The sequence below is a fragment of the Bos taurus genome, chromosome 23 (genome assembly GCF_002263795.3).
Source record: "Bos taurus isolate L1 Dominette 01449 registration number 42190680 breed Hereford chromosome 23, ARS-UCD2.0, whole genome shotgun sequence".
Taxonomy (NCBI): domain Eukaryota; kingdom Metazoa; phylum Chordata; class Mammalia; order Artiodactyla; family Bovidae; genus Bos; species Bos taurus.
Genome location: NC_037350.1, coordinates 39,962,296 through 39,976,755, shown reverse-complemented (window position 1 = coordinate 39,976,755; position 14,460 = coordinate 39,962,296). Strand labels below are relative to the sequence as shown.

The 14,460-nt window shown below is 40.1% G+C and overlaps 1 protein-coding gene across 1 annotated transcript in view; it reads left to right on the top strand.

Annotated features, from left to right (window-relative positions):
- Nucleotides 1–14,460, top strand: part of CAP2 (cyclase associated actin cytoskeleton regulatory protein 2) — a 134,996-nt gene that overhangs the window by 25,754 nt on the left and 94,782 nt on the right. The window contains 1 exon segment of the mRNA NM_001098979.2: nucleotides 1,553–1,653. Within this exon segment, the coding sequence (NP_001092449.1) occupies nucleotides 1,553–1,653 (101 nt within the window).

Sequence of the window (14,460 nt, the reverse complement as noted above, 5' to 3'; positions counted from 1 at the left end):
AAACACTAAGCAGAGACCCCTCAGACCTCTTCTATGGCAACAAACAGGTTTATCTGTTTCCAAATGGATCCATGAGGAATCTTTGGGTTTGCACCTCTTTTATGTTATAGAAGTTGGTACACACTGCATTTTAAACTTAGGATGATAACTCAGCTTCAGTACCCTGCCTAGAAGTGAGACTTAGAAGTAGGTGCAGAGAACTGTGCACAGCTGTTTCCATCACTCTCTGGGCCTGTGGAAAGGGCAACTGGGAACCAGGGAAAAGGAAGGAAATTTATCCTATGCATTTATGAGCTTGGATATTTCTGTCCAATATAAGAATGGGACTCCTAAGTTTGACTTTGAATCTTATAAGGCTGTACTGCTGAATTTGTCAGTATTATCTTTCTCAATATTAGAGATGCTGTCAGGGACTTAGACAAAAGTTTTTTTAATGAAAAGTCAGGGAAAGAAATACAGAGCACCCCAGTTTGGGCCACTGCCCCTTTAGCTTTAGAGTAATTTAGCAGATCAGAATTCACTGTGGGTTAGCGCACCAGTCATTTTTACACCCACCCTCAATGTTGCTCTCCCCCTGAGAAGTGAAGGAGGAAGTAAATAAATGTGTGAAATCAACTGTCTTCCTACTTTGCCCAGCATTCATTATTACCTTTTAATTGTCCTGAATAATCTTGGTAACTATTTGCAAGGTCATTATAGAACTTGGATAGGTCAGTGTAGAAGTAAGTACACTGGCTTTGGATTCAGAAGGTGTGATCAGTTTTTGGATCTGCCACTTCCTTGGTGTATAGCCCTTAACAAGTCACATCTCTGTTTGCATCTTCATTTCCTCGTCGGTCAAAGTGTGACAGTGCTACCTACCTCATGGGTTTGGGGAAGAATCAAGTGAAAGCATGCAGGTGAAAGTACCTACTCAACGAAGTATGTCAGAAAGAGAAAAACACGTATTGTATATTAATGCATATGTATGAAATCCAGAAAGAAGGTACAGATGAACCTGTTTCCAGGGCAGGAATAGAGATGCAGATGTAGAGAATGAACATGTGGCTCCAGAAGCCAGGGAGGAAAGGGTGGGACAAATTGGGAGATTGGGATTGATGAATATACACTACCATGTGTGAAATAATTAGCTGGTGGGAACCTGCTGTGTATAGCACAGTGAGCTCAGCTCTGTGATGACCTAGAAGGGTGAGATTGGGTGGGTGAGAGGGAGGCTCAAGAAGGGGATATATGTGTATATATAGCTGATTTACTTCATTGTACAGCAGAAACCAACACAACATTGTAAAGCAATTATATTCCAATTAAAAGATTTTTTAAAAAGAAAGTACTTATTCAGGAGGACAAAAATAGAGGAAAACAAAAAAATTAGGAAAACACTGCTTTCTTGAGCCATTGAGAAGTGTTTAATAAGTACTGATTGGGTGAATGAATGAATTAGTGAATAGAAAGAAAATGATGTGGATGGCATGAGACTTATCTATTACTTATGGCAAAGCAGTTCCAGCTTTCACTAAATTACCAGGGAATAACACAATGTTCCTTTCTAAAGGTGTGGCACCCTCTGTGGAGGCCTTCGACAAACTGATGAACAGCATGGTGGCTGAGTTTTTAAAGAAGAGTAGGATCCTGGCTGGTGACGTGGAGACCCATGTGAGTACTTTCCTCTGTTGTACTCTGTGGTAAGATTGACTGCTATTAAAATATTTTTAAAATAATGGTCATAACCAGGGCTGGCGAAGGATGGAGGGAATGAGACCCTTGTGTGCTGCTGGTGGGAATGTAAAAGGTGCAGCCCATATGGAAAACAATATGGCAGAACATTAAAAACAGAATTAACGTATGATCCAGCCATTTTACTTCTGGATATAGACCCCAGAGAATTGAAAGCAATATCTCAAAGAGATATTTGTATATCCATGTTCGTAGCAGCATTATTCACAGTAGCCAACATGTGGAAGCAACCCACGTTTCTGTTGACAGATGAATGGATAAACAAAATGTGGTCTGTGCATACGATGGAATATTATTCTTTCATAAAAGAGGAAATTCTCACACAATGAAAACATGGATGAACCTTGAGGACGTTATGCTAAGTAAAATAAGCCTGTCACAAAAAGACACTGTATTGGGGAATTCCCTGGCAGTCCACTGGTTAGGAACTGGCACTCTCATCGGTTGGGGAACTACAGTCCCACAAGCCACGTGACATGGCTGGAAAAAGAAAAAAAGGTACTTATGATTTCATTTATATGAGGTATTTAGAGAAGTCAAACTCATAGAAACAAAAAGTAGAATGGTGGTTGCCAGGGGCTAGAGGGAAGGATAAAAACAGGAACTTGTTTAATGGGTATTGTTTTACTTCTGTGATGCATACTAAACTCCAGAAGAAATGCTGGCAGTCTGATGCATAACAATGTGAATATACTCAACACTACTGAACTGTATGCTTTAGAAATGGTTAATGTGATACATTTTGCATTATGTCTATTTTACCACAATTGTTTTTTAAACTGCAGCTTGAGGAAAAGCAGAGTTGTAGAATTTGATTGGTAGAGACTTTTAATGCTATCTAGGCCAGCCTCCCAGTTTAGACACTTTCTATACATTTAAAAAATCTTTAGCATTTTCCCTGAGGCTAGACATTGTTTGCGTCCTTTTAATGAAAATAAAAGCCAAACCAATTAACAACCTAAAAGAAAAAAAAAATTTATTCAGGTACTTTTTATTCATTTGCCTTTGTTTCTTGCAAGGATTGAATTAAAAATCCATCTGCTTATAGATTTCTCAGCAAGAAAGCATCCCGGCAAAACCATTTTCAGTATAGACTCACAGAAAATCTGATTCTTGAATAAAGTTGTGGTTTGCAGTTTAAAAAAAAAAACAACACTCTTTTTGCTCCTTCTTCAATTAGACATTATATGCAACACTCAATACCAGTCTTCCAGGGGATCTGGTAACTCAGATTATACCCTTGGTTCCAGAATTGTAATTAAATAGGCATTTATCTCATCACATTTGCAATGTATTTGCTCATCACATCTAAGAGAAATGAAGATCAGTCTCATGGACCTTTTTATTAAATATTCCTGTTGAAATCCTCACAGGCAAAAGAAAGGAAGCTCTGATATGCAGGAGTTCTAGAAAAGTCTGTGTAGTAAGACCTACTTGAGATATATCACAGAACTCTAGAATTGCTCTGGTTTGTTCTTGAGCTTGATGTCTGTGTTTACAGAAACCTGGTCTGCAGTAACATGGTGGCTGAGCTTCTGATATGTTGACTCATGATTGTACTTGAAATCTAACATATAAAATGGAGTATCAGCCCCAAGACCTTAAAGAGATATAATTGAAGAACAGTTTACTCTCTTGAAAACTATTATAATAATTATTATAATTAGTATTGTTACCATTAATATTGACATTATATTATATATAATGTGTACTTCTGAGGTACACAGTACATTATAATTCTTATTAGTAATGTCACAAAATTCTATGTAGTGTTCTTTTACTGGGGAATAATGAAGCCTGTAAATATGTATATTTAACTTTGCATTTTAAGAAATGTAAGGTTTGCATACTAAGTAATTCTCTTCAAGCTGCATAGTAAACAGTTCCTTTAAATTCTTTGTAGAACGAAGTGAGTTATCAATAAAGAGTAGCTTGATTTATATGAAGTTTTTTCTTCTCCCTGCTCATCAGCCTGAGAACAGCATGACTCAAAGGAAGGAATATTCTCAATAATGAATAGATAATGCTTAAAGAAATTTGTGTTTTTCACTCATTAGTTTTTTAACAAGGAAGGAAGGTAGGGAAAGAAGAAAGAAGGGAAGAAAGAGAAGAGAAAGAGAGAAAAACACTTGTCATCTGAAAGTGTAGACTCGGTTTCTATAACACAAAGAAAAGCTCAGGCAGCTTTTGTCCATCTGCCCATGACTTTAATACGTTAAACAAGCAGTTTATTTTTTCTCTCTTATAGAACCATGTGTCACTGACATTAAGCTTGCAGCTGCTGCCTCTCCCATAAGCCAGAAGTAGGGGTTGAACTTTGTTCCAAGAACACACCTGTTGCTTAGGGGAAAGAAAAAACCCACATACCTGATTGTACAGTATGGAAATTTGAGAATGACACAAATGTCCATCACGTTAACTCCTGTCCCTGCGTGTAAAAGCTGTTTCACAGACACTAACAATGAAAAAGGGCAGCCGAGCTATGATTTAACGTCTGTCTTGATGTGTTGGCTGCTGGTTGGGCTTAATTTACTGAACAGTCAATAGTCTATTGACAGAACAGACCACAAAAAAAGGGAACTAATAGCTACAATTAGGAAGCTCTGTTGAACCGAAGAACATAGCAGGTTTAGAAAAGATTAGATCTTGTAAAGCCGCCTTGTATGCAGCATAAACTGAAGGGCTTATTTAAATTACCCTTCAACCCAGGAACGCTGACACAGCTTGCACCCTTTTTAAGAGATAAACAAACAATGCACAATTTTATAATACATGTTTAGGGTAAATATAGTCCTCAATGTCAAAGAAAAAGATCCCCCAGAAACTGGGCCTGCAGAATTATAAGCCCTTGGTCAACAATCATTTATCCTTAAATGGATGAATGTCGTTTGTTTTTTTTTTTAAACAAAGCTGTCCTGTTGTTATTCATGGTATATGGAACTAATCTTAGGTCTGTTTCTAAATGATTTGAGCATCATGAAACAACTACAAATCTTATAGCTCTTCCTAACTCAAGCCCTTTTTGGAGATTTATAGAATTTACATATTAATGTTTGTAAAGGTCTGGAACATTTATTTCTTGTCATGATTAAGATGGATACAAAAGAAATGTTCTTTTATTAATTGTTCAATAAAACTGAGAGACCCACAATTTGAACAAAAGGGCAATAAAATTCAGCAAAAAAGCATAATACGCTACATATGGTAAGATTAAATGGTATTAAACAATATTATAGCTTTGAGTTCCTGGACTTTATAAAGGATGGACCTATTTAGACAGTTATTATAGCTCTACTTTTAATGGGCTGTGGTTACTCTTGTAGATGTTCCTAGAACTTGTTACTTACTTAAATCATCTACAGAATGTCTTGTTCATTTTATGCCTTGCTGGTTAGGTAACATGTCCAAAGGGGGTGTAAGTTAAGGATGATCTCTTGTTTGTATTTGGATTTCAAAGCTGGCTCTTACTTTTTATAGCATGACCTTGAGCTAGTCCTTACCCTTCTCAGTAATGAGACTGGACCACATCACTTCCAAGGGCTCTCAGAGCCCCTTTGAGTGACTCACCCGTTGTCTCAGTGTGAAAGCATGAGGGAGTTACTCAGTTGCCAAATGAAGAGCTTGAGATAGAACAGCTTCATCACCAATATAAAGAAAAAAACAAATCTTGAGCCATGCCAGGGAAAGAACCTCAAACAAGCAAAACAAGCAGAAGGAAACATGTCAGAAAAAGGATACACAGAACACTAAAGATAACGTATCATCCTGCTTTATGATAATATAGAAAAAAATCAGACTCCTTCATTTAAAAAGACCTTGAGGGACTTCCCTGGCAGTCCAGAGGCTAAGAAGACTCCATGCTCTGAATATAGGAGCCCAGGTTCCATCCGCAGTCAGGGAATTAGATCCCACATGCCACAACTAAAGATCCTGCATGCCACAGCTAAGACCTGGTGTGGCCAAATAAATAAATACAAAAAATAAAAAATACAAATAAAAAGACCTTGCAGCCTCCGTGAATCTGTCCTTCTTGGTCTTACTAGTTCTTACTTCTTCCTTGACATGGACCTATGCCTAGAATAAATAAAGTAAAAATGGCTATATATTTATTTTACTAATTGTATCCATATTCTTTCTTCAATTTTAGAAAACCTTTACGTTTGTACTCAAAGAGAACAACCATTTGCGTTTTTGGTGCTTTATAAGCTGGGTCTATGTAGAAACCCTCCTGCCCCCACCAAAAAACAAAAAACAATCAGAAGCACAAGTTTGGTGCCTCCTGAGAAACCTGTATGCAGGTCAAGAAGCAACAGTTAGAACCTGACATGAAACAATGGACTGGTTCCAAATTGGGAAAGGAGTATGTCAAGGCTGTATGTTGTCACCCTGCTTATTTAACTTAAGGGCTTCCCTGGTAGCTCAGCTGGTAAGGAATCTGCCTGCAGTGCAGGGAACCCTGTTTTGATTCCTGGGTCGGAAGATCTGCTGGCGAAGGGATAGGCTACCCACTCCAGTATTCTTGGGCTTCCCTGGTGGCTCAACTGGTAAAGAATCTGCCTGGATTGTGGGAGACCTGGGTTCGATCCCTGGGTTGGGAATATCCCCTGGAGAAGGGAACGGCTACCCACTCCAGGATTCTGGCCTGGAGAATTATTTATATGCAGAATACATGATGCGAAATGCCAGGCTGGATGAATCACAAGCTGGAATCAAGATTGATGGGAGAAATATCAACAATCTCATATATGCAGATGATACCACCCTTGTGGCAGAAAGTTAAGAGGAACTAAAGAGCCTCTTGATGAAGGTGAAAGAGGAGAGTGAAAAAGCTGGCTTAAAACTCAACATTCAGAAAACTAAGATCATGGCATCTGGTCCCATCACTTCATGGCAAATAAATGGGGAAACAATGGAAACAGTGACAGACTTTCTTTTCTTGGGCTCCAAAATCACTGCGGATGGTGACTGCAGCCATGAAATTAAAAGACACTTGCTCCTTGGAAGAAAAGCTGTGACAAACCTAGACAGTGTATTAAAAAGCAGAGACATCACTTTGCCAACAAAGTTCTGTTTATTGAAAAACCAAAGCTACGGTTTCTCCAGTAGTCATGTCGGATATGAGAATTGGACCATAAAGAAGGCTCAGCACCTTTGAATTGTGGTGCTGGAGAAGACTCCTTGAGAGTCCCTTGGACTCTCTTGCAAGGATATCAAACCAGTCAAGCCTAAAGGAAATCAACCTTGAATATTCACTGGAAGGACTGATAGTTCCCAATATTTTGGCTCCCTGATGTGAGGAGCCCACTCATTGGAGAAGACCCTGGGGAAAGATTAAGGGCAGGAGGAGAAGGAGGCGACAGAGGATGAGATGGTTGGATGGCATCACTGACTCAATGGACATGAGTTTGTGCTAGCTCCGAGAGATAGTGGAGGACAGAGGAGCCTGGCGTGCTACAGTCGGTGGGGTCACCAAGAGTGAGACACGACAGAGCAACTGAACAACAAAAGCAGTGAAACAGCCCGTTCCACACAGATCCAGCCTCCTCAGTCTCCTGCTTGCCTTCAGTCAAGTTGGCCCTCCCATTGACTAGTTTCTTGCTAATAGTTTTAATCTGAACATTTATTTTTATTATAATTAAACATAAGTATACCTTGGCAATCTCAAGCTCAAAGGATCATGTGACATCTGTCACATTCTCCAGATGGCAGAGACCCACCCCCCCAAAAAATTACTTGTACAAAGAATTCTGCATCTAGGTTTCAAACAGGCTTTATATCAGGGATCTTTTGTCTTACAGTCTTAGCCAGTTACGATAGAATTATTAGAGAAGAAAATACCTTGGAAACCATCCATTCCAATATACATCCTCATTTCTTTTTCTTTGTCTTTCTGCCTCCCTCCCTCTCTCCATCCCTCCCTCTCTCCCTTCTCTTCTTTATCTCCTAACACCCAGGGACAACTCTCTGAAAGAGAATGTACCTGAAGGTGTTAGTCACTCTGTCATGTCTGATTCTTTGGGATTCCATGGACTGTAGTCCTGTGGGCTCCTCTGTCCATGGGATTTTCAGGCAAGAATACTGGAGTGGATTGCCATTTCCTTCTCCAAGGAATCTTCCTGACCCAGGGATTGAACCTGGGTCTCCTGCATTGCAGGCAGACTCTTTACCATCTGAGCCATCAGGGAAGCCCTCCAATATACATCCTCATTTCTCTTTCTTTGTCTTTCTGCCTCCCTCTCTCTCTCCATCCCTCCCTCTCTCCCTTCTCTTCCTTCTTTTCTTCCTCTCTACCTGTCTTTTTCTCTTCCTTTCTTCAAAGAAAGAAACTGCAACCTAGAGAGGTTGGTGATATAGGTGCCATGTTGTATACAGAACCATGACCCCATGGCAGAGGAGGAATCTGGTCTCCAACATCTCCATCTGTGGTTCGGGAGATGCCTGGCTTAGACTCCCCAGGGTCAGCTGTGTCTCGCTGCCTTTGCAGGCAACTGAATCACTAGTAAGATGCAGTGGCATGTATCTGCCACCTCTTCTTGTCCTCTGCACTCAACAGCTGGCACCATTCCCCCTACCAAATTTCCACAATAGGTCAAGAAAAGGGTGGACTTGGGCGCAGCAGGTGAGGAGAGGAGTTACAGTGAACATCACCATAACTCATGTCTTTCATGTGTCTCCTCAGAGCAGCGCTGAGTGAGGCAGCAGAACAGTGACCTCTAGGACAGAAGAACTGTGTCCCTCATGGGTCTTTGCTTCTCCCCAGTCACTAAACCAGCCTGCTCTCAGCCTGGTCATCCCTCACTGTGCTGTTGACACCAAATTGGCAGAATTCAGAAAGATCACAGATCAATCCATCTCTGTTATGATTTCTTTCCAAGAAGGTGGAGAATTTTGACTCTCAGCACTGAATACATACTTTGTTTTTAACTTAAGGATGTTTGCTTTTAGAACATCTAATCCCCGTCTCTGCCCTTGAACATCCTAGTTTCATAGCACATTTTAAGCCTAGGGAAGGCTCTTTATCAGGAACTGGCCTTGGAATCTCAGCATCTCTTGAAGAGACACCAGGCATCACTAATCACCAGAATCTCCCTGTTTACTCCACCAAAAATAAATATCTTCATAATATTTTGCTGAGACAATGAGTTGGGTTCCATGAATCTCTCAGGTTAAGATGAGACCTGTGCTTTTCTTTCTGCTTCTTAAAGGAAACCTGTGGAACACCAGCCCTGATTATTCTCTTCTGGTCTGTGATCACTGGTGTAAGCAAAATGTAAGAACTGAAATATGCGGAGATGTGTTCTGAACGTACTCAGACTTCTGTGTACACATTGCTATATTTAAAATGGATGGACAGCAAGGTCCTACTCTATAACACAGGGAACTCTACTCAATGTTATATGGTAGCCTGGATGGGAGGGAAGTTTGGGGGACAGTGGATACATGTATATGTGTGGCTGAGTTGCTCTGTTGTGCTGAAACTCTCACAACATTGTTAAGCAGCTATACTCCAATATAGAATAAAAAGTTAAAAAAAAAAACCCGAAATACCTTTCAGAAGATTGTTTTCCATGTGAGAATTTAATCATGTCACTTAGAACTGCACAACAGAGGTCCTTTTCCTTTCTCTTGCCTTTTTCTTTTTCCCCCCTGTCTTTCCTTCTTCCTAAAACTATGCCAATAATGTGAACATTTATTGTTGTTTTCTATCTAGACTTCAGGATAATTTAATTGTTTGCCTGGAGGCTGCTTCAGCGTCTGAAAATTAATACTTTGTCTAAAAGTAATGACCTGATCTCATTTAGATTATCTTATTATTGCTATTCTAGCAACCATACCCACAAAACACACCACACATACAGACACACACAGAGACATGCCCCTCCACACGTGTATATCTACTGTTCAGCTAAGAATGCCTTATAATAGTGTATTAGCTACATATAAGAAAAAACAGCCTTGATCAAATAGATGGGCACTCTGACCTGAGTCACTCTAATCGTAGTGTATGTGTTTGCAGATTCCTTAGTGTGCATAAGGCAACTACAAACTGTGCTTTTTAACCTGTAGTATATTTTTCCCTTTTCAGTTGTATTTAGAATATGGTTGAAAATTGTAAGTTTTGAAACATGGCAGTTTACACTTTCATAACATATTACAAGCCAATTCTTTTTAATATATAAGATGTTTTAGTGCTGTGAAAAAAAAAAACAGGGTATTCAGTGAGTTAATAATTTATTACTCTGTGTATGTGTTTGCAATAGAAATACTTTCCTTTTCAGAAAACACTTTGCAAAATAAATATTTTAAATGGTAAGGTACTTGGAATGCTGATAGTTGACTTTCAATGGCTTTGGTTAAAACAACTCAACGTATAGAAAAGATGGTATGATTTATCCCTTCAGGCCCACCTGTTGAGTGTTGGGGACTAGTTCAAGGTTCCAGAAGTACGCTGTTCTCCTCTTCCCTTCTTAGCGTCCAGCACTTATCCATAGTAAGTGGTTAATAAATGTTTGCCAAATGAATGAATGAAACCGAATGTGTAAAGAATCAAATTACTGAATCAGTGGACACATGAATGTACTATGGCTGAGAATTTGGATCAAGCAGTATTATAGATGAGGAGTTAAAAGAAAATCAAGGCCAGGTTGTATGTCATGAATTAGCAAGAGAAACATAGATTCTATAGATTTTTATCGTGAATGCATACACACGCACACACAAGCCCTGGTTTTATCGTAGCCCTGACAATGTATCTAGTACCCTCTTCATTCTCTTTATTCTCATTCCGCTTTTATAGTTGAGGAAAATGAGCCATTGAAAGACTGGAGCTCTAAGGCAGTTTAAGAAAGCTATGGAATTTAGAAAGACAGTAACAATGACCCTATGCAAGACAGCAGAAGAGACACAGATGTAAAGAAGAGACTTTTGGACTATGTGGGAGAAGGCGAGGGTAGGACGAAATGAGAGAATAGCACTGGAACATGTATATCACCATATGTGAAATAGATGACCAGTGTAAATTCGATGCATGAAGCAGGGTACCCAAAGCTGGTGCACTGGGACAACCCAGAGGGATGGGGTGGAGAGGGAGTTGATGGGGGTTGAGGATGTTGAGACACATGTACACTCATGGCTGATTCATGTCAATGTATGGCAAAAACCGGAGAAGGCAATGGCAACCCACTCCAGTACTCTTGCCTGGGAAATCCCATGGACAGAGGAGCCTCGTGGGCTATAGTCCATGGGGTCACTAAGAGTCAGACACAACTGAGCGACTTCACTTTCACTTTTCACTTTCATGTACTGGAGAAGGAAGTGGCAACCCAATCCATTATTCTTGCCTGGAGAATCCCAGGGATTCTGGTGGGCTGCCGTCTCTGGGGTCGCACAGAGTTGGACATGACTGATGTGACTTAGCAGCAGCAGCATGGCAAAAACCACCATAATATTGTAAAGTAATTAGCCTCCAATTAAAATAAATAAATTAATTTTTAAAAAACTTAAAAAAGAAAGCTAGGTGGGAATTCATAAGTAACAGGAAAATCCATCAATATATTGACTTGTAGTCCAGTAGAAATCCCATGAGCTCTGTCTGTGACAGTATATTTTTGTGAGCCTTACTGTAAGTATTTTAAACTGAAGGTCAGAGTTAGAAAAAGGACAACTCTGGATTTTGTTTGATTTTTCTGTTTGGATTGGGTTTTACCATGTTGCTTTCCCCTCCAATCATTAAAGTGATAGCTATCAGGCAAGAAATAACTTGGGAGTCAAAAGGGCCAGTTGAGAAATTGAATTTTTGTCCAGGACTTCATGGCATCATATTTCTAATAATTAGTTATTCCTGGTTTCGAGAGTCTTTAGTTGTATTTATATAATTTTAAATATCTGGATGAAAAGTGAAAAATTCAGTTGTTGTTGTTTAGTAGCTAAGTCGTGTCCAACCCTTTCGTGGCCCCACGGACTGTAGCCCACCAGGCTGCTCTTTCCATGGGATTTCCCAGGCAAGAATACTGGAGTGGGTTGCCATTTCCTTCTCCAGGGGATAGATCTTCCTGACCCAGGGATTGAACCTGCATCTCCTTCTTGGCAGGCAGATTCTTTACCACTGAGCCACCTGGGAAGTGAAAAATTCAGTAGATTGTCTCAATATATCCAGGTCAGACACTCCCAAACTTTTAGATGAGGACTCTCAACCCAAAGTTCATCTGTAAGTTAGTTCTTAGAAACTTGGAAAACATTTGCCTATAGACCTAATGTAAGGGACGGGTGGTTCATTTCATATGCAAAGATGCAGAAGAGTATTACTCTGTGTGTGGTACACAAACCACTGCCTTCCACAGATTCTGCTAATGGTCTGCCACGAAATGAGTACAGAAATTGTGAGTAAGACATTGAGAACTTTTATAACAATCCAACAGAGTCATTTTAAAGGCTGCTAGGCACCCCACTCCAGTACTCTTGCCTGGAAAATCCCATGGATGGAGGAGCCTGGTAGGCTGCAGTCCATGGGGTTGCTAAGAGTCGGACACGCCTGAGCACTTCACTTTGACTTTTCACTTTTATGCATTGGAGAAGGAAATGGCAACCCACTCCAGTATTCTTGCCTAGAGAATCCCAGGGATGGGGGAGCCTGGTGGGCTGCCGTCTATGGGGTTGCACAGAGTCGGACACGACTGAAGCGACTTAGCAGTAGCAAATCTGATAATTTAAGAAACTTGGACTTGTGCTTTGTGTGTCTTTATTTCATTTTTCTAGTAAGGCTCTTTTATTAATATTTCTTTTACAAAACTATAAGTCTGTGAGAGATGAGAAATTAAAAAGAAAGTCTTCACCAAAGGTTTTTTGAGTAGCACCATGTAGTGCAGAATGTTGGGGAAGAAACATGACTCAATGACTCTTCCACCATGATTTTAGTTTTAGTTACATGAAGCAGGAAAACAATAATATTAAATGAAAAACACTCATTTATTATGAATGCTGATACCTGGGGGAGTGCGCATTTAATTAGAGAAGGACTTAGCACCAGATAAAGATTTCTGTGCAGATTCTGTGTACTTACCACTGACGATGGACCTGGTTCCTTTCTACTTTTGCTACCGTGCATAGGATTTTTCTTTTTCTTTGTGTGAGTATATAATTACTCTCCTTTGATTATCAGAATAAATTCAGAATTGACATGTGGGACCAATAAAAAAGGAGAGAAGAAATTTTTCCAAGGATAACAGAACAGGAATTGAAAGGGTAGAGAGATGATGTATACACTTACCAAAAGATTTGCCTTATTGGAAAGTGAAGTCTGCTGGCTTCCCTGATGGCTCAGTGGCTAAGGCTCCAGGCGCGCAATGCCAGGAACCTGGGTCTAATCCCTGGTCAGGGAACTAGATCCCATCTGCCAAAATGAAGAGTTTGCATGGCTCAACTAAAGATCCCACGTGCTGCAAATAAGACCCGGTACAGCCAAATTCATAATAAATAAATAAAAATAAATATTTTAAAAACATTATGATTATATAGTTTGCTTTAAAAATGATGAAATGTTTATATGTATATATATTTTTACGAGAAGAAAGGCTGGAAGGATACTTATTAAATTGCTGAGAGTAGTCATTTTTGGGGGCCAGACTTGCCAAAATCTTTACATTCTAAACATCCATGTCTTTTGAACTTCTGTAACAAGCATGTGTAAACTGTTATCAGAAGAAAAGGAAAGGAAGATTTGGTATTTTAAGAAAAAGATCTTGGAATCGAGGTATTGCCTGGAAGAAGTTCACTGAGCAGCAAAAGACAAGTGAGAAAACAGGGGTACCAAGTAGTGTTGGTTCCACACAGCTTGGCTGCGTGCTGGTCCGGAGTGGTCAGGAGTCCAAGATGCCGCAGAATCCATGGGGCCCTGGGGAACCAGTGTTCAGCAAGGACTTTCATGGATTGAGTGCTCCATCGTAAGATCTCAGTCGTTGTCAGGCCTGTACGGTTGATGGATGAACAAAATCTGGTTTGTGGCTGAATTCTATGGTCACCGGAGATCTATTTCATTTCCCTGCCATATTTAAATTTTCTGTATTAGTAAGAGAGGCGAAGGGGAAAGAGAACTAGCATTTATTGAGGACCTACTATGTTAAGCACTTCATACAGATGCCGATGCATAGCTTTACTTGATCATCAGGAGAACACTTTAAGGTAGGTAAATTCGCGATAAAGAAGCCAGGCATCAGGAAGGTTGGATAACTTGCTTATAGCCCTGTGTCAATGGGTAGAGTTGGATTCCATCTCAGGCCTCTCTGAAGATCTGAAGCTCATGGATTCTCTGCTGTGCCACACCGTTTTCTAAGAATTTCAAATCATTCATTATTTATTGGTAGTTATTGAGCTTCTGGTGTAATAAAGGCCCTTCTGTATAGGCACTGGGCTTCCCAAGTGGCTCAGTGGTTAAGAATCCTGCTAATGTAGGAGACATGGATTTAATCACTGGGTCGGGAAGATTCCATTGAGAAGGAAATGGCAACCTGATCTGGTATTCTTGCCTGGGAAATCCCATGGACAGAGGAGCCTGGTGGGCTACAGTCCATGAGGTTGCAGAGTTGGACACGACTTCGCGAATAAACAACGTGTAGGCACCCGGGGGCCTAGTCTCCAAGAGCTCATTACCCACTCAGAGACTCAAGGCATACACACATGCATGAAGCTTAAATAAGCATACGACTCAAATAGTCCAAAGTGAAAGGACAG